The sequence below is a fragment of the Salvelinus sp. IW2-2015 genome, linkage group LG5, assembly GCF_002910315.2.
Source record: "Salvelinus sp. IW2-2015 linkage group LG5, ASM291031v2, whole genome shotgun sequence".
NCBI classification, from domain to species: domain Eukaryota; kingdom Metazoa; phylum Chordata; class Actinopteri; order Salmoniformes; family Salmonidae; genus Salvelinus; species Salvelinus sp. IW2-2015.
In genome coordinates, this window is record NC_036844.1 from 25,877,891 (window position 1) to 25,897,683 (window position 19,793).

Consider the following 19,793-nt stretch of genomic DNA (forward strand, 5'->3'; position numbering starts at 1 on the left):
AAACTTTCACATTTGTTCAGATATAATTACTGTAATGCTTAATTCCAAAATGATCTTTTATAAGAAGACACAGGAACACTAGGATATTCCATTCACTAAGGTTATCCTAGGTTATGTCATCCTAAATTCTGTGCCATATTAAGCATATAACATGGTGTGTATGTACATCCAGGATATTTCAAATCATGGTATCATGTGAACAAGGCAATTACCTATTCACTGTTTGCAATGCATTTTCATTTTTCTAATCGTATCTATAGCCTAACACAATAATTGTATTTGAATTATTAGACCTGAATACCACTTGTCGCCACACCAATCTGCTTTCAAGCCATAGTATGCTTGAATACTTACATGGCATTTGACAATGCAAGCCCGATGTCAGAATGAAGCTTTTTTTTAAACTTTAAGTGGWCATGGCATTACATCAGCAATATTAAAATGTAGGCTATAGCGGCACCTGCTGGATGTAAGTGCAACTGCAGCAACATTAAAAACAGAAAAAGTATTTTTCAGGTTGAGGTCAGTTGAAGACGAACATTTATCATGATTACAAATCTGGCAAGCCAATAAAGTGCACATAATTAGATTGAATTGCTTTTATTGAGTGGTACCTTGAATACATATGTGTGCTAGAGCCAAGATGACGTCAAACGAGTAATGTGGAGTGTGCAGCCCCATCAGACCGGCTAGCCCAGATCAGACAGACTGTCCCAGGGGAAATCTCCTCTTGGCTTTTGAGTCTTCAACTTGTCTCATTTATTTCTCATCATGTCTTGAGTTGAGAACTGCATGACACCAAAGCTGGTTACTACATYATAGACCATCTCTGATAACACTGTGGGTGTTTACAAAGACCACATTGAGACAGTTTATGTTTGTTCAAGCAAAAAAAGGTCAATTTTCGAAGACCTAGGGCACAAGAGGTGAATTCACACGATGATCTTCTGTGAATGAAGTCTAGAAACAACTATTGAGGCTAATGCCTAATTAATACTAGGCAGCAGTGCATGAGCACATTAAACCATGCATTAGCTACAAGTGATGCCACAACACTGATCTGAGTTCATTGATGGTGCATGTTTAAATGCCTGCAGTCAAACACAAAGATGTGTAATAATTGGAGTACACACCTCCTTTGCATTGTGAAACCCGACATTACACATCCTATAGTATAATTCAGACGATTTCTTAATATTTAAAAAAATATTTAAGACATTGAAACATTTCATTGCACAGGGTGGAATCATTAACCAATTTTGTTAAGATTTACCATTTTGTCTGTTCATAATGCACCCTCATCAACATTTGAGAAATCAAGACATTAGAACACAATCGATATCGTTTACGAATGATCATAATCGTGGGTAGCTTCTCACATACTAAAAATTCCCCTACCGTTTTTGGTCTGTACTAATCACTCATGGAAAGACGCATGTAACATAACTGGTAAAGACTTTAGTTCTTGGTTTCCGAGATGAGGTCTGTACAGATCAAAAGTGTCCAGTGATATCAGCGTCCACTACATGGGTGTTTTCATGCACTGCAGAAATGCACTGTTAAGTTACAAATCTGGGGAGTGCCTAGCTGTTGCAACGGAAGGAAACACTGGCACTGCACAATGTTACATATAGATATGCATAGTTACATATAGATATGTAAAGTATAAAAAACATTAGGAACACCTGCTCTTTCCATGACACGGCATCCAGGTGAAAGCTTTGATCCCTTATTGCTGTCAACTAAAAGAAAATCTGCTTCAAATCAGTGTAGCTGAAAGGGAGGACAGGTTAAAGGAGGATTTTCAAGCCTTGAGACACGGTTTGTGTATGTGTGCCATTCAGAGGGTGATTGTGCAAGACAAAATATGTAAGTGTCTTTGAACAGGGTATGGTAGTAGGTGCCAGGCACACCGGTTGGCGTGTGTCAAGAACTGCAATGCTGCTGGGTTTTACATGCTTAACGGTTTCCTGTGTGTATCAAGAATGGTCCACCACCCAAAGGACATCCAGCCAACTTGACTCAACTGTGGGAAGCATTGGAGTCAACATGAGCCAGCATCCCTGTGGAACGCTTGACACATTGTAGTCCATGCCCCAACGAATTGAGGCTGTTCTGAGGGCAGAAGGTGGTGCAACTCAATATTATGAAGGTGTTCCTAATGTTTTGTACCCTTGGTATATATTGGAGATAGTTGCTCAGACTGGAACAGGACATCCTAGAACCAAAACACAACCTCTTTCATTTCCCCCCCTTATCCATACAATTGTCCCAATATTATTCTATAATATTATAAACTTACGGTAGTTATTACCTTATTACCAGATCAATTGGGCGCTAGGCACCACTAGACATACCACCTCAAATAAATATGGGTTTCCATGCAATAGCTCTATCTATTTTGTAACTCTTAATCAAAATATCTCAAATAGGTTGTCTCTCTAACTTACTCTGTTGCGCCACGCACACACACGCACACGCACACGCACACACACACACACACACACACACACACACACACCTGTCTCTTATACACATCTAGATGTGTATAAGAGACAGCACACACACACACACACACACACACACACACACACACACGAGGCCATGCTTGGGAAACACTGGTCGGTGAAGGGGACAGAGAATGTTCTTGAAGTTTGGCATGGAGGGCTCCGTCTTTCTGGAACACACACACATTGACAAAAGAGTTGGCCACATGTCAATGTGTTTGCAGCATGTGGACCCCTCCCTCTGCTTGTCCATTATTCCCTCAGCTCTGCCCTCCAGTGATGTCACAGACCTAGGGGTGGAGCCTTAGAAGATCTCAGGGCATTGGCTCCAGTCCTGTCTGTCTTTGGCCTCCCAGTATCCACCCCTGTACACGTAAGTGCTCTCCCCCGTTGAATCATCTGTCCTCCTCTCAAACCACAGTGGCTGGAAGCCCTCGATGTCTTGGCCTAAGGAGTCAGAGACACAAACATACACATATGTAACTCCATATGGGTAACATCTTGCTGACATACACTGTATTGCAATTGTCACACTTTTGCTTCCTAGTTTCTATACTGTAATCTCTCTTGAGATGTCCTTTATCAAGTCCTTTCACTACCCTCCTCACCTTCTTCCAGGACCTGTGTTGCTTGTGCCTCCCTCTTCCTCCTCTCCAGCCTCTGTCGTTCCTCCAAACGCTGTTTGTGGGCGTTGGCCTCGTCCCACAGCCCCGCCTCCATCAGCCGTTGGTCGGGCCTCAGGCGGCTGTCAGTCGGGGCCACGCCCTCCTCAGGCTCGTTCAGGGTCAGGGCCAAGGAGGAGAAGAAGTGCATGTTCTCAGAATTCTCCCTGGGGAGTGGAGAGAAAACACTGAGGTGAGACAGATAGATAGGATGGACAGAGAGGGAGAGGGYGAGTAGCGACGGGTAGTGATATGGGAGTAAGAAGTGTCGCAAAGATGCTTAAGGCTGACTTGGTAATATGCAGGCAGGCTGATCTTACGGGAGAGGGTATTTCTTCCACAGCACTTTGGGCTGGAGGGTCTGATAGAGGGTCTTCTGTTTGCCCTCTGACCCTCCACATCCCCGGCTACTCTCCACTATCTTGGCGCTCTCCATCTTGTCGTCCCAGGTCCCAGACAGAATGTGATGGGCCGTGCCCTCGCTGTCTGCTACCACACCTGTCACCTGGAGTCACAACATCAGAGAGAGGGAGGAAACATTGAGGATGTGGGAAGGACTGCCTCTGTTTCTAAAACCATAGATTTACCTTGCGTGAGAGGTCTCTGGAGAAATAACTGTAAGGGACAAACTTGAGGTGGCAGCTGTCCTTGGTCCTGTGGTTGACTATTTCAATGTCCCCAGACTACAAAGAGAAAAACACAGGCTATTTATCCCATGCCACAGGCTGATGATTCTCCTGGTGGAAATTAGCTTCAGCATTATCTACACACTGTCAACAATATGATTACAAAATACTTCTGGTTTATCAATGTTAGCAATATATCATAATCATTACTATTGGTGTCATTAATCATGAGGGACAATGTTGAGAGTGAGGACAGCAAAGCAGGACAGGGAGGGATGGAGATAGATAGATGGGAAAAAACAGATTGGATTGTGTTTTTGGCAAACATGGAGACCTGATGATTCATGCAGACATAATGAGAGAGAGCAGAGTGAGGTAGATTCTCTACAACACCGCCCACCACAGGAGGCTGCTGAGGGGAGGACAGCTCATAATAATGTCCGGAATGAAGCAAATGGAATCAAACACATGCGAAACCATGTCGCTGTCTCTGCCTGGCCGGTTCCCCTCACTCCACTGGGATTATCTGCCTCTAACCTTATTACAGGGGCTGAGTCACTGRCTTACTGGTGCTCTTCCATGCCGTCCCTAGGAGRGGTGCGTCACTTGAGTGGGTTGAGTCACTGACGTGATCTTCCTGTATGGGTTGGCGCCCCCCCTTGGGKTGTGCCGTGGCGGAAATCTTTGTGGGCTATACTCGGCCTTGTCTCAGGATGGTAACTTGGTGGTTGGAGATATCCCTCTAGTGGTGTGGGGGCTGTGCTTTGGCAAAGTGGGTGGGGTTATATCCTGCCTGTTTGGCCCTGTCTGGGGGTATCGTCGGATGGGGCCACAGTATCTCCCGACCCCTCCCGTCTCATCCTCCAGAATTAATGCTGCAGTAGTTTATGTGTCGGGGGTGCTAGGGTCAGTCTGTTATATCTGGAGTATTTATCCTATCTTATCCGGTGTCCTGTGTGAATTTAAGTATGCTCTCTCTAATTCTCTCTCTATTGGAGGACCTGAGCCCTAGGACCATGCCTCAGGACTACCTGGCCTGATGACTCATTGCTGTCCCCAGTCCACCTGGCCGTGCTGCTGCTCCAGTTTCAGCTGTTCTGCCTGCGGCTATGGAACCCTGACCTGTTCACCGGACGTGCTACCTGTCCTAGACCTGCTGTGTTCAACTCTCTAGAGACAGCAGAAGCAGTAGAGATACTCTGAATGATCGGCTATGAAAAGCCAACTGACATTTACTCCTGAGGTGCTGACCTGTTGCACCCTCGACAACAACTGTGATTATTATTATTTGACCCTGCTGGTCATCTATGAACATTTCAACATTTTGGCCACGTTCTGTTATAATCTCCACCCGGCACAGCCAGAAGAGGACTGGCCACCCCTCATAGCCTGGTTCCTCTCTAGGTTTCTTCCTAGGTTCTGGCCTTTCTAGGGAGTTTTTCCTAGCCACCGTGCTTCTACACCTGCATTGCTTGCTGTTTGGGGTTTTAGGCTGGGTTTCTGTACAGCACTTTGAGATATCAGCTGATGTAAGAAGGGCTTTATAAATAAATTTGATTTGTTTGATGTATTCGATACCATTTCACCCCAGTCATTACTGCGACACCGTCTTCCTCAGTGAAGCTGCCCCAACCTCCTGTGCCGCACTTCATTTGATCACTCTTTTGTTGCTGAGAATTGTCATGCGCCGCAGGAAATGCAGAACAACTTTGTGTTTTACATAAATTCACTGAAAACCCACAGTTACATTAAGAGTATTGCACTTATGCAGCCTACTTTTGGCCAGCCAATAGCCTAACCACCAATCAAGCAACATTAAGGACTAAATGTTCAAATCATGTTGCTGCAGGATTACATAGCTGTGACAATATAGGTCTTTTTTTTCTCCATCCTACACCTGTATATAAACAATAGGGACAAACGGACTGTATACAAATATACAAACACACATTAAATATGTGAGACACTCACCTGGTCAATCCACAGTTTGCCCACTATGATGTTGTGCACCGTGGAGGTGACTTTGCCCCACACATAGTGATTCCCACTGGAGTGGAACTGCAGGTGGATGCAGCCTAGAGAAAAAGATAATTCAAATACACAACATTATACAAAATATCTAATTAAGATGGATTTGAAATAGCTATGTGACATGATTCTGTATATGTAACCAGTATTTAGTGCATATTGGAGGACAATGTATGTACTGGGTATGCACGGCTCACCTAATGGCATTACAGAGATGTATTTCCCTCTGAACTTGCTGTCGATAGTGATCTCCTGCCACAGGGTCCAGCCTCGCTGTGACGTCACATGGTGGGCGGCAGCTGGGGGATGGTGACTGACCTGAGAGAGCAGGACGAGGAGGGTGACGTCGTCAGTAGTGCGTGGGCCATTCTGTTTATCTCTGTGCATGTTAGACATACATGTTTCAGAGAGAGAGTGTGCCGGGGTGTTCGTTGTGTCTGACCTGCTCGCAGATGGAGCGGTAGCCGAAGTCGTCCAGGCGGTCCAGCTCGTAGGTCTCCCCCAGCAGGGGGTTGAAGGGCTTGGCAGTGCGGTGGATGGTGGTGGAGTAGGAGGACACAGAGAAGGCTGCCACCAGGCACATCTGCTCCAGGGACGATTCACAGCGAGACGCCCGGTCCAGCAGGTCACTGTACTCTAGATCCTCAGTCAGACGCTGCAGCATCGATAGGGGCTCGTTGAAGTTTACCTGAGGTCACAGATGCAGGCAGACACGTTGGTGTTGCGTCCTGCGCTTAATACACAAACACTAGTACAGACCATATAATCACTTGTCGTTTCTCTTACAGGCATGGGGATCTTKGACAGCTCCTTGCCGATGCAGTTCTTCATGATGCTCCACAGGTTGAGGGAGTAGTTGGGTTTGTTTGGGATGCGGCTCCGTCTAACTCTACGCAGCTGCACGTTGTTGGAGCCAGAGTCCTGAGGAACACATGCATGGTCAACCACGGTTAATCAGGTAAGCAGAGGTATTACAGGATATATTATTTCACCCTAAAGTATTGTATCATACAATCCCTGAGGCCCTAAGGCAGGGTTCCCCCAACTGGTGTCCCACGGGTGCTTTTATTTGGCCCCCCAAGTTTTCTGAGCAAAAAACGTATTCCCACACATAATAGAGAGACACATGTGACCGTATACAAATGTAAGCAAGGTTTAAATTTAATAGGTTTTAATCAAACATTTTATATGTTTGGGCTTCTTGCGGTTAATTTGCAGTTAATTTACAATAATACAAATGATTTGTAATTCGGTTCCTGCCCCCGACCATMCACTCATGAAAAACAAATTGTCCCGCGGCTGAATCTAGTTGATGATCCCTTCCCTAAGGTAAGATAACCTTGCCTATGGTTTACTAAACCTCTGTATGTAAAGAGGTGGTAAAGCATAAGACTGCAGACTCACATTCTCATTGTGGCTCCATTCATTATTGGGTAATCCTCCACTCATGATACTCTGGTTACTGCCGGAGCGTCTGAAACACAAACACACTATAACTACTATACTGTATACACAAAACAGTCAAATGAATTCATTATACATAATAAAGCCTAATGAATTATGCTAGCATCGTCATATTACATAGCTATATGAATGAACTCTACTTGGCCCCATGATCAGTAGAGATAAGGTCAGTGACCCTGACTGAGGAAAATTCTGGTTCTGAATCCGATGCAACACATGTAATAACTCATGTTTCAACAGCAAGCTTCCTTCATCAGGGTTTCATCCCAGTGACCCTAACTGACCTGTGCTGGGTGTGGTCAGAGGCGGTCACTGTGATGAAGGCAGGGGAGTCCTCCATGGCATCAAAGAACTCTGTGTCTTCATTCTCATCACTGGCGTCCCCCTCCTGCGTTCTCTCACCTCCGTCTGCCAGATACACAGGATAATTACAGTTTGAGTTCGGGTGTTTTGTTTGTGTAGATCTTATTTCTCAAACCGGAGTGCATTTATGCTACAATAAACGAAATTCTGAAAGATAAACCAGCAACATCCCATTATGAATGCAGTGCCTGGGATGACCAGAGGGACAGTTTTTTTGTGAGATTCCAATCAATACCAAGCAATAAACTACACCAAACTACCTTCACGGTAGGAGCTTAAACCATTGAGTGTTTTCTAATCTTAATCAAATATGAGAGAACAGACTGGTGTGTGTGTGTGCGCGCCTCTGACCTGGGTGTGTGCTGGGAGCCTCTCTCCAGGCCCTCTCCAGGCTGTTGTGCTGCTTGGCTAGCTGTTCAATAGTCTCCTCCAGGTGGTGGCGCTGTTCTCTCTCATACTGCAGGGCTCTCTGCCACCTCCGGCTGTGTGTCTCTGCTACGTCCAGGAAGTCCCGACAGGCCTGAGACCATACAGAGGAGAGGGCAGCCACAGAGGGTACAATATATCAATGACACCTCTAAAGTTACAGAGCATAGCTACAACACACAGTCCAATATAATAAACACTCCTATTGATCATGGCATTAAGAGTTCTTATTGTTGTATTGATCAAAGCAGTAGGATGACTACTAGCATTGGTTATACTAAAAAAATCGATTGAAGTAGCCAGTACTGAAATGTTGGCAAAGTGTTAGCAAAGTGAGTCGGTCCTCACATTGATCATAGCATTGGAGGTGATGCGGAAGAGTGTGGCACGCTCGTTGACAGTCTTGAGTTTGTCGGTGCCGTCGGTGGCCGTGCGCAGGTCCTCGAGCTCGCTGAGGGATCGCTGCAGGGCGGCGCCGTGTTTGCCGATTAGCTCGTTGCAGGTGCTCAGGTCGTCCAGCTTACTGGCCAGGGTCTTCAGAGCCCCCTGGGTCAGGGCTCGGTCAGGCTGGGGCACGGGGGCCTCGTCTCCAGAGTCATCTGTACAGACAGAGGGTGGTAGGGATGGTTAGAGGGAGCAGCACTGAATTTGTTCCATTCATTCAGGCATTTGCTTACAAAGCCATATTCTTAGAATAGCATTGACTATATAAATCTGCAAGTGGAGAAGACATGATTGATTTGAAGGGCGGAATRTGTTATTTCCTTTCGTGCCCTCGGACGGTCATACAGTTTCCATTATGGACGAGAAGATGGGATAGAGATACTGTAGACAATTATAGTTGTGATGCAGGCAGAGATAAAACAATAACTTCTCACTGACAAAGAGATAGACAAAGATGGAGAGATACTACAGAGATGTGAAGTTATGTATGGGAATAGATCGAGAGTGTGAGACGGGAAGAGAGATATTAACGCTATACACCGCTGTGACCCCCCCCGCAAACAGGAAGCTATGAATTACATTTCTATGGTCGCTGTGGAAACACAGGCCCAAGCAATTGGAGGACTGAGTTATTTTTAGCAGCGGAGGGAGAAAAACGATGACGCACTTCACTTCCCTCCGCTCCTCCCCCGTGTTGGTACCATCAGTCACAGGCAGCTGAGAGGCAGCAAGAGGAAATAAATCGACCAGTACCAACAGAGGCAGACATATTCCTGGGGTGCGATCATTATGTGGACTTTAAGGAGCTCAGAGAGTGAGGACAGGCGGAATAGACAGACAAGTCTCTCAGTGAGAGCAGCAGTGTTACAGACATCTCAGAGCTGCTGGAGCCTGGTGTCTGAAACACCCGCCACGGTCACCTAGATCTCCACAACCTTGCCATCTGCATCCTACAACAACAAAGTAATCTGGAGTCYTACCCTGTAGACTAGATTATTGACACCTCAGAACCTGAATCCTACTGTTAACTGGTAGTCTAGGACATTGGACAAGATGGAACGCTAGAGAAAACAACATTGTAAAACCCTGACACTTTACATGGTGCCAGAGGCATCAAAAAGCACCAAATCAGAACAACTCAAATTATAAACAGCCCTTGCTGTCTAGAAATAAAATCTAGGCTACTCATCTCCATATCGACAGAACTTTGCCAAACTCAAACACTACTGTTGTGTGAATCCAGTGGTTGTTAAGTAAATGTCAGAATAAACAATGTAAATATCACAAATACCTACAGTAGATCCTACCGTAAAAACACAGATCTGGGCCAAATCCATCAGCTTCTGCATTTGCCTGCTTCATGTGACATGCATGCATATATAAGCTACAATCTCCCAGGCAGGTTGTCTGAATCAAGGCCAGTGTCAGGCAGAGCAGCCTTGGAGCGCCAGACAACAGTCAAGGACTCCCATGCTGTTATTAGAGAAAAAACAAAATAATGGAAAGTGGATTTATGAGCTCTCAGGGGAAGAAGATTAAAATGAGAGAGAGTGAAAACTCCTTCAGACATCTGCAGTGGTCCGATGACACATATACAGCACATGGGGAGAGAGACAGATAAGAGCACCCAGGAGATGCTTGCCTCTCTCTCTCTCTCTCTCTCTCTCTCTTTCACTTCTACGCCTCGAGCCTGCGGGACACCAATCGCCTGATTCTCGTCTCCTCTCTCTCTCTCCTCGTTCTCTCTCCTCTCTCTCTCTCTCTCTCTCTCTCTCTCTCTCTCTCTCTCCTCTCTCTCTCTCTCTCTCTCCTCTCCTCCTCTCTCTCTCTCCTCTCTCTCTGCCTCTCCTCTCTCTCTCTCTCTCTCTCTCTCTCTCGTCTCTTCTTCCTTCTCTCTCTCTCTCTCTCTCTCTCTCGTCTCTCTCTCTCTCATCCATCTCTCCTCTCTCTCTCTCTCTCTCTCTCTCGACAGCTTGCTCTAAATGTGCTTGGCTATGAACCCAGTGTACAATTGTTTTACCATAGTCACCAAACCTGTGACTCTGAATAGAAGCACACCCATCCTAGGAAATGTCTGTGATAATGTCGCCTAAATGGACTGTGATAATGTAGTCTAAATGGACTGTGATAATGTAGCCTAAATTGACTGTTAGTAATATCTGCTACACAGTAGAAGGAGATGAGGAGGGCTGCATGGTATGTTTGTGTTTGTGCAATCGTTAAGTACACATCATCATCTGTCATATCTGGGAGTCAGAGGAAAACATGTCAGCAGATAATTGATAGAGATGGCCATGACTCATACATCTGAATGACTCATGTGTGACAGTGATCCACCCCTACAGGTGATGGAGAGGGAACACACAATGGGGATGGGCAAAGGAAAGATGCCAGGAGAAGGAGTAAGGAAAGAGGAGAGACAGGTGGTGTGAGCTACTGTAAGGTGTTACGAGTGGACACTTACAGTGCCTTCGGAAAGTATTCCCACCCCTTCACTTTACCAAATGTTGTTGTGTTACAGCCTCAGTTATTAATTAAGCTTTGGATGGTGTATCAATGCACCCAGTCAGGCGTCCTTCCTAACTCAGTTGCAGGAGAAGAAGGAAACTGCTCAGGGATTTCACCATTAGGCCAATGGTAATTTTAAAACAGTTACAGAGTTTAATGGTTGTGATGAGGAAACTGAAGATGGATCAACAACATTGTAGTTACTGCACAATACTAACCTAATTGACAGAGTGAAAAGAAGGACGCCTGGGGTCTCCATATTTTTAAGCATAGTGGTGGCTGCATCATGTTGTGGGTATGCTTGTAATCATTAAGGACTGGGGAGTTTGTCAGGATAAAAAAGAAACAGAATGGAGCTAAGCACAGGCAAAATCCTAGAGGAAAACCTGATTTAGTATGCTTTCCACTAGACACTGGGAGATTAATTCAYCTTTCAGCAGGACAATAACCTAAAACACAAGGCCAAATCTACAATGGAGTTGCTTACCAAGAAGACAGTGAATGTTCCTGAGTGGCCGAGTTATAAGTCTGACTTAAGTACTTTACAGCACTGAGTAGATTTAAGTAAAAATACTTTAAAGTACTACCCAAATAGTTTTTGGGGGTATCTGTACTTGACTATTTATGACAACTTTCTAAAGACAATTATTTACTTTTTACTCCATATATTTTCCCTGACACCCAAAAGTAAATTTTTAAGACTTAGCAGGACAGGAAAATGGTCAAATTCACACACTTATCATGAGAACATCCCTGGTCATCTCTACTGGYTCGGATCTGGCGGACTCACTAAACACAAATGCTTCATTTGTAAATGATGTCTGAGTTAGAGGTCGACCGATTATGATTTTTCAACGCCAATACCGATACCGATTATTGGAGGACCAAAAAAAGCTGATACCGGTTAATCGGCCGATTTTTATATATATATATATATATATATATTTATAATGACAATTACAACAATACTGAATGAACACATATTTTAACTTAATATAATACATCAATAAAATCAATTTAGTCTCAAATAAATAATGAAACATGTTCAATTTGGTTTAAATAATGCAAAAACAAAGTGTTGGAGAAGAAAGTAAAAGTGCAATGTGCGCCATGTAAAAAAAGCTAACGTTTAAGTTCCTTACTCAGAACATATGAAAGCTGGTGGTTCCTTTTAACATGAGTCTTCAATATTCCCAGGTAAGAAGTTTTAGGTTGTAGTTATTATAGGACTATTTCTCTCTATACCATTTGTATTTCATATACAGTTAAATATTGTATGTTCTAATAGGTACTTTAGTATTGCCAACCTAATCTCGGGAGTTGATAGGCTTGAAGTCCTAAACAGCACAATGCTTGAAGCACAGCGAAGAGCTGCTGGCAAATGCACGAAAGTGCTGCTTACGAGCCTGCTGCTGCCTACCACCGCTCAGTCCGACTRCTCTATCAAATCATAGACTTAATTATAATATAATAACACACAGAAATACGAGCCTTAGGTCATTAATATGGTCAAATCTGTAAACTATAATTTCGAAAACAAAACGTTTATTTTTTCWGTGAAATACAGAACCGTTCCGTATTTTATCTATTTTATCATCCATAAGTCTAAATATTGCTGTTACATTGCACAACCTTCAATGTTATGTCATAATTATGTTAAATTCTGGCAAATTAATTACGGTCTTTGTTAGGAAGAAATGGTCTTCACACAGTTCGCAACGAGCCAGGCGGCCCAAACTGCTGCATATACCCTGACTCTGCTTGCACAGAACGGAAGAAAAGTGACAATTTCCATAGTTTAAAGAAATTCATGTTAGCAGACAATATTAACTAAATATGCAGGTTTAAAAATATATACTTGTTTATTGATTTTAAGAAAGGCATTGATGTTTATGGTTAGGTATACATTGGTGCAACGACAGTGCTTTTTTTCACGAATGCTCTTGTTAAATCACCCGTTTGGCAAAGTACGCTGTGATTCAATGACAAATTAACAGGCACCGCATCGATTATATGCGACGCAGGACAAGCTAGATAAACTAGTAATATCATCAACCATGTGTAGTTAACTATTGATTATGTTAAGATTGATTGTTTTTTATAAGATAAGTTTAATGCTAGCTAGCGCCTTACCTTGGCTCCTTGCTGCAATCGCATAACGGGTAGTCAGCCTGCCACGCAGTCTCCTCGTGGAGTGCAATGTAAATCGGCCATAATCGGTGTCCAAAAATGACAATTACCGATTGTTATGAAAACTTGAAATCGGCCCTAATTAATCGGTCGACCTATAGTCTGAGTGTTGGAGTGTGCCCCTGGCTATCCATAAATGTAAAAAACTAGAATAGTTTGGTTTGCTTAATATAAGACATTTGAAATGATTTATACTTATAGTATAGTTTAGCAATTACTTTTACTTTTGATACTTAAGTATATTTAAAACCAAATACTTGTATACTACTTACTGAAGTAGTATTTTACTGGGTGACTTTCACTTTTACTTGAGTAATTTTCTTATAAGGCATCTTTACTTTTACTCAAGTATGACAATCGGGTACTTTTTCCACCACTGAATCTAATTGAAAATATATGGCAAGACCTGAAAATGGTAGTGTAGCAATGATCAACAACCAATTTGACAGAGCTTGAAGAAATCTGAAAATAATAATTGGCAAATGTTGCACAATCCAGGTGTGGAAAGAGACTTACCCAAAAAGACTCACAGCTGTATTCGCTACCAAAGGTGCTTCTACAAAGTATTGATTCAGCAGTGTGAATACTTATGTAAATTAGATATCTGTATTTAATTTAATAGATTTGCATAAGTCAAGGGGTATGATTACTTTCTGAAGGCACTGTAAATCAAGGGGTATGAATACTTTACATTGATGGGTTGGCGGGACTTTTAAACATCTTACCAAAATTATGACTAGGTCGGTTGGCGGAAATAAAAGTACAGGCTTTGTTGCCGGCAATACCTTTCAGATATAAAGGAAAGTCAGCAAAAAGCTGGCGGCATGCTAAAGTTGCCGGCAAAACATCTTGCTCTGCTGCAATCATCTAAGACAACTGGTGTGTCCATCTATTATCATCTAGAATCTAATTACTGAAGACCTCTGTTATAATCATCAGTAGATCACACACACACACACACACACACACACACACACACACACACACACACACACACACACACACACACCTTCAGTAAACACCAATCTGATTAACTTCCCTTGGTACAAAACAATACCACAACAACAGCTCCTAAATATGGGGGCAACTCTTCCAACGGTGCCCAATCTCAGAGACCAGGGAATTAAAGCAGAGATCATGAGGCTAATACTCAATTAAAATCCACAGCTCTGCGAAAGGAATGATGTTTACTATTATTGCACCACAAGTGTCCAATGTCCTATATTACTGTAGTTTCAGCAGTTTCTGAGCCATGGGCGAATGGAAAATCATCTAAATGGGCTCAGATCTAACAAATGCTGTTCAGTGACTTAGCGTAGCTTCATTTGCTACATCTGTTTAGCCGCATTGACCATAGCCACTTGCCAGGCTGTTATTGTACATAAGAATCTTTTCTCAACTGACTTCCCTGACTCACCACTCACCAGGCTGTAAGAATTTGTTCTTAACTGACCCGTTAAATAAAGGTTAAGTAAACAAACAGATGACTTTAAAGTTTAAACCCATGTCCATAAACACAAGCATACACAGACAAACCCTCCAGAGGGTAAGAGTACTGTGGAACGAAGCAGAGGCACAACCCCTCTCTAATGAATGAATGCAGAGCACTGAGAAAATCAGTCATAAATCCTATCTGTAGAAAAACGTGCATTACATGTATTACCACCATCTGTCATATTTAGGTCAGTTCAAATCAGTAAGGAGCTAAAGATAGATTTTTGACTGAGCATTGCCGCAAAGAGAAGCGGACACATTAAAGATGCCAAATAACATTGTGCAGCTGATAAATTAAGTCTACCCCACAAAATAAGTCTACCCCACTGACTGTCAAAGTGAATTACCATGAGGACAAAAACACCTTACAGTACCACACAGGGAATGAATCCACTCACAAATACACACACCAACCCCTCCACTATAGCTTACTTGACAATTCTTTCCTCAATATAGTTATTGCAGGTAATAAATACTTACAGAGGAAAACTCATTAGGAGGCTGCACTCAATCTCTTTCTCTACAGTGCAGATGGAGAGAAAATAGTCTTAATGGAAATATGAAGCATCTCTCCCCCCATAGCAGTGGGAGGAGGAGTATAAATGCTGGAAGGTCGCTTCATTCAACTCTGGCTGTCGTCATACTCAAAAAGGGAGGGGTATGGGGGGAAAGAGAGAGCAAGTGTGTGAGGGAAGATAGAAATTAGATGTAGGGCAGAGAGAGGAGAGAGAGAGAGATGCCATTACAAGCTGTGCGCTTGCACCATCCTTCGCAGTCACCCTCTTTTCCACAAGCTCACTAAGTGCAAATCAGAGAACTGGACTTAAACCAGCAATCGGTGGAGACAGCTCAAAACTACACAGTTCAATCAAGAAAATGTATTCTCAAGGACACCAGAGCAGTGCCCACTCTTAGCAATGCAATTAGCAAAAAAGCCACATGATAGCTTGTTGAAATGACTGATAAGTGAGTGTCTCCATCTGAGGTTTTTAAGGGAACAGAACCAACCCCCACAATAATTATATTCAAATGTTTCATTATACGGCAGGGTAGCCTAGTGGTTAGAGCGTTGGACCATTTTTWAATTTTACTAGGCAAGTCGGTTGAAGATAAGAATTTGTTCTTAACCGACTTGCCTAGTAAAATTAAAAAATAGAGAAAACAGGAACACTTGTCATAAACAGTCAACATTTATTGAGCAAGTCCACCACCTTGTGGTTGATTGCATGAATGACACTGGTAACCTTGACATGGAATGCTACATTATACGATTTGTTTACCTCGGGTGCCCAACCTTGAAAGTTCCAAAAACAGAACCTGTGGACAGTTAATACATTTTCACCTCCAAAGGTAAAATATCCTAGTCTCAATACTTCGGCATAACTTTTTCATMATTCTAAGGATCACAAATCAGTGTTGTCATAAACATTCTTCACTCACTCTCCCATTTAAAAACATCCCAATCCACTCAAACATATAATTTTCCACTGTCTCTCACCTGATTGGTGCATCATGTGACTGGCGTTGGCCTTAGCCTGTTGGAGGGCAGAGACCCAGCGCTGACTCTCCCCATCTGAGGTGGCCTTCAGGTGGTAGCTCCGCCCTCCACTGGTTAGCACCAGGTGGCACGCGTCACCCACTTCAATGTGTGCCGTGGTCAGGGAGATGGTGCCACGGCAAGTGTGGGCCATCTCTGCCTGAGTCCTAATGCACAGAGACGCACACACACCAACACACACAGAGACAAGGGAAAAGAGTCTGCTGACTAAATCTAGTTCTAGAGACAGAAATGCCACACACACATGCACACCACACAAATTCAGCCACACACACATGCAATTATTTATATTTCATAGGAGTACAGTATCTCATGGTTTGTTACACCTGCACCTACTTGAGCATAGCTGATGTGAGTGCTTGGCAGTGTATCTGTGTGTGCATGTCAGTGCAATGTGAATGCGTTGGTTATGCCAGGGCATTTAACTCTTTATTCTGTGCTGGTACTCAAGAGTTCAGTTACATAAACACACACGGCAAAGCAGTCATGCATTCCCATCAGAGACTGTAGGGCAGCCGGGGAAAGTGGTGATGTCCAAGTGTGTCCACACACACACACCTCTGACAAATACCTCACAATTAGTGCATAACACAGTCTGGCTGAGATCCCTCTTAACTGGTTTTAGGGAACTGTGCCTAACAACTGTGAAGGCCGTTACTGAATCAGAGGACCACACATTCTAAAAGCATCAGATAAATCATGTCTGACATCTTATACATCATAATGAAATGTAACGACCTCTTGTAGGTTACATAGATATGCAGTGTCGTACGCGCTGACAGTCATTCCTGTAAAATAACCCCTCACCCACAAAAAAAAGCTCTTCCAATGGGAATCTCATCTAAAATATTATTCAAAGCTTCATTGATAACAATTATCTACATGAAATGTGCAAATGTCATCATATAAGCAACCATAAATATAGACTCATTGGTCAGTTTATTAGTTACACCATCCTGTTCACAAATGTGAACAGTATGGCTAGAATGGGCAAAATGAGTGGCCTAAGCGACAGAGCGTGGTATGATCGTCGGTGCAAGGCGCGCTGGTTCCAGTGTCTCAGAAACGGCCGGGCTCCTGTGCTTTTCACGCACGACAGTGTGCGACAAACAAACATCATCCAGTCAGCGGCAGTCCTGTGAGCGAAAACAGCTTGTTGAGAATGGTCGAAGGAAAATTGCAAGAATTGTGCAAGCTAACAGGCTGGCCACAAACAGGCAAATAACGGCGCAGTACAACACTGGTGTGCAGAACAGCATCTCGGAACACACAACTCGTCAGTCCTTGTCATGGATGGGTTATTRCAGCAGTTGACCACAACGAGTTCCACCCTTATCAGCTAAAAACAAGAAGACGTGGCTCCAGTGGGCATGTGATCACCAACATTGGACAATTGAGTGGAAAAACATTGCCTGGTCCGACGAATCCCAGTCCCTACTGCCTCATGCTGATGGTAGAGTCAGGATTTGGAATAAGCAGCATGAGTCGATGGCACCATCCTGCCTAGTGTCAACAGTACAGGCTGGTGGCGGTGGTGTAATGGGGAAGTCCCTTGATACCAATTGAGCAACGTGTGAACGTCACAGTGCACCCGAACATTGACTCCAGAACAGCCTGAATTATTCGGGGCTAAGGGGGGTCTGACCAAGTACTAGATGGGTGTACCTAATAAACTGTCCACTGAGTGTATATTCATTCATTTAGAGTCTGATAAGTTTCTATTTTTGCCTAATTGTCTCCCACACATTCAGCATTTATGCCTGGTCATTGACTGACTAGAGAATTGCCTTACTGTGGGATGATGCTCATCATGGCATGCTGTTCTCAATTGCCAAATATCTTAACATACTTGTTTTGGTGAGTAATATTGGTCCAACTACAGCAGTTCTAAAGCTACCTGTTAACGGTGCTGCATTTATATTAATTGTGCACGCCAAGCAGTCTATAGAAATTACAGTCACTGTGGGATTGGTTCTAAACTGTACTTGACTTTGCTTGCATTAACGCAGCTAGCATTCTAACTAGCTTTCTAACGGTAGCATAGCTAGCTGCTAGCAATTACCTGTAATATGACAGAAGGCCGTTGCTAAGGACAAACCACCGGCGTTGGTAGCCCTTCAAGTAGTTAGTCCATTTATACAGCCAGCCTTTGTAGGTGTCAGACCCCGCAGGTTGCCCCCCTGAAGAAGTAGGGGAAGAAAGCAAACTCTTCCCCGGTTCACTCATTTGCACCAGTGTCAGCGGTAGATAGAGTCAAAGGAATCAACACTGAGCTGCTAACGTTAGCTGGCTACTAACTAGCGCTGGAGGGATGATACTGCTAGCTAGCTTGCCTATGAACGACCGCGACACCGTACCCATGAAGTAACGCCGACGAGGTAACCCACTGTAGTTATTTACTAGTAGTTCAGCTAGACGGAGTGGGGCTACCACGGCAATGGAAGGCGTGTTTAGCTCGCTTGATTCCCCCGAGCCGAGCGTTCAGCACTGTTCCTGGTGCGAGCAGGGGAAGAAAAGTAGTGTGACGTAGATGCTCGGCCAAATCCAACACTGGTTTATGACAAAGATTGTCTATTATATTGACAAGATATTCGAGTAACCGCTCTAGCAAAGGAAATGCATGTCCTCAAAGATGGGAGGAAGCGAGATCAGTCTGCGGTCCAAACACGTTATTTTTAACATTATTTTTAACCTCAATCCTCGCGCTAGCTACTTTCCCTCCGGGRATCCCCGTCGAAACCGGATGCAGTTTAATTGCCATTTTAAGTGGAGGTCCAATTCACTAACGTTACCCCCTCGGCCTTCGATTTAGCTCGAGGGAGCGAGTGAAGAACTTTGATCACTTGTGGGGTTGAGAAGACCCACAATTCAATCCAAACTGCAGTCACCTGTCAAACAATGGTGGCCGCGAAGTGTCAAATTTAAACAAGGCTACATTAGTAGAAAGGAGGAAGGGAAGCACTACTAAGGTACACAATAGTACATTTTGGTAGACAGAAGGTGGTCTTTGGTAAATTGGTCATCAAAAAGAGAGGACCAAGGCACTTCATATAATTAATTAAAATGCCTTTATTAGTATTGCATGTTCAATAGAAACAAAGTTTTAAAAACCCGACGCGTTTCGGCTGCATGGCCYTCGTCAGGGAGTACAAAAAAATAATACAATGTCCTCTTTTGAACAGCTTTTCCAATTAGAAGAGGGAGTGGTAACAATAAGTGACCCTATTACCTCAACAAATTGACAACTAGAATGCCTAAAGTCTGCAAGGCTGTAATTGCTGCAAATGGAGGATTCTTTGACAAAAGCAAAGTTTGGACACAATTTCAATTAAAAATAATTATAACCGTGTYAATGTCTTGACTATATTTCCTATTCATTTTGCAACTAATTTCATATGTTTTCATGGAAAACAAGGACATTTCTAAGTGACCCCAAACTTTTGAACAGCAGTGTATATTTTCTATTTTAGATTCTTCAGAGTAGCCTCCCTTTGCCTTTAACAGCTTTGCACACGCTTGGCAT

At 43.5% G+C, this 19,793-nt stretch overlaps 1 protein-coding gene across 5 annotated transcripts; it reads right to left on the minus strand.

The window, feature by feature from the left end:
• Nucleotides 1-584: 584 nt before the first annotated feature.
• osbp2a (oxysterol binding protein 2a) lies at nucleotides 585-19,177 on the minus strand. 5 transcript variants are annotated; one of them, XR_011479910.1, is made up of 15 exons: nucleotides 18,333-19,167; nucleotides 16,211-16,416; nucleotides 8,425-8,675; nucleotides 8,002-8,170; nucleotides 7,572-7,695; nucleotides 7,228-7,297; nucleotides 6,610-6,744; nucleotides 6,266-6,511; nucleotides 6,021-6,141; nucleotides 5,767-5,870; nucleotides 3,757-3,852; nucleotides 3,490-3,674; nucleotides 3,116-3,336; nucleotides 2,599-2,954; nucleotides 585-2,521 (listed from the first exon to the last, which is right to left on the minus strand). XR_011479910.1 is itself a non-coding variant. In XM_023987850.2 (15 exons), exons 1-14 carry the CDS (start codon nucleotides 18,494-18,496, stop codon nucleotides 2,812-2,814), a joined length of 2,235 nt encoding a protein of 744 aa, XP_023843618.1. In that variant the 5' UTR covers nucleotides 18,497-19,177; the 3' UTR covers nucleotides 2,565-2,677; nucleotides 2,798-2,811. The 5 variants fall into 5 exon arrangements, 4 of the variants coding, with proteins under 4 accessions (XP_023843618.1, XP_023843616.1, XP_023843620.1 ...); XM_023987850.2 differs by lacking the exon at nucleotides 585-2,521 and having other exon boundaries at nucleotides 2,565-2,677; nucleotides 2,798-2,954; nucleotides 18,333-19,177; XM_023987848.2 differs by lacking the exon at nucleotides 585-2,521 and having other exon boundaries at nucleotides 2,565-2,954.
• Nucleotides 19,178-19,793: the final 616 nt, after the last annotated feature.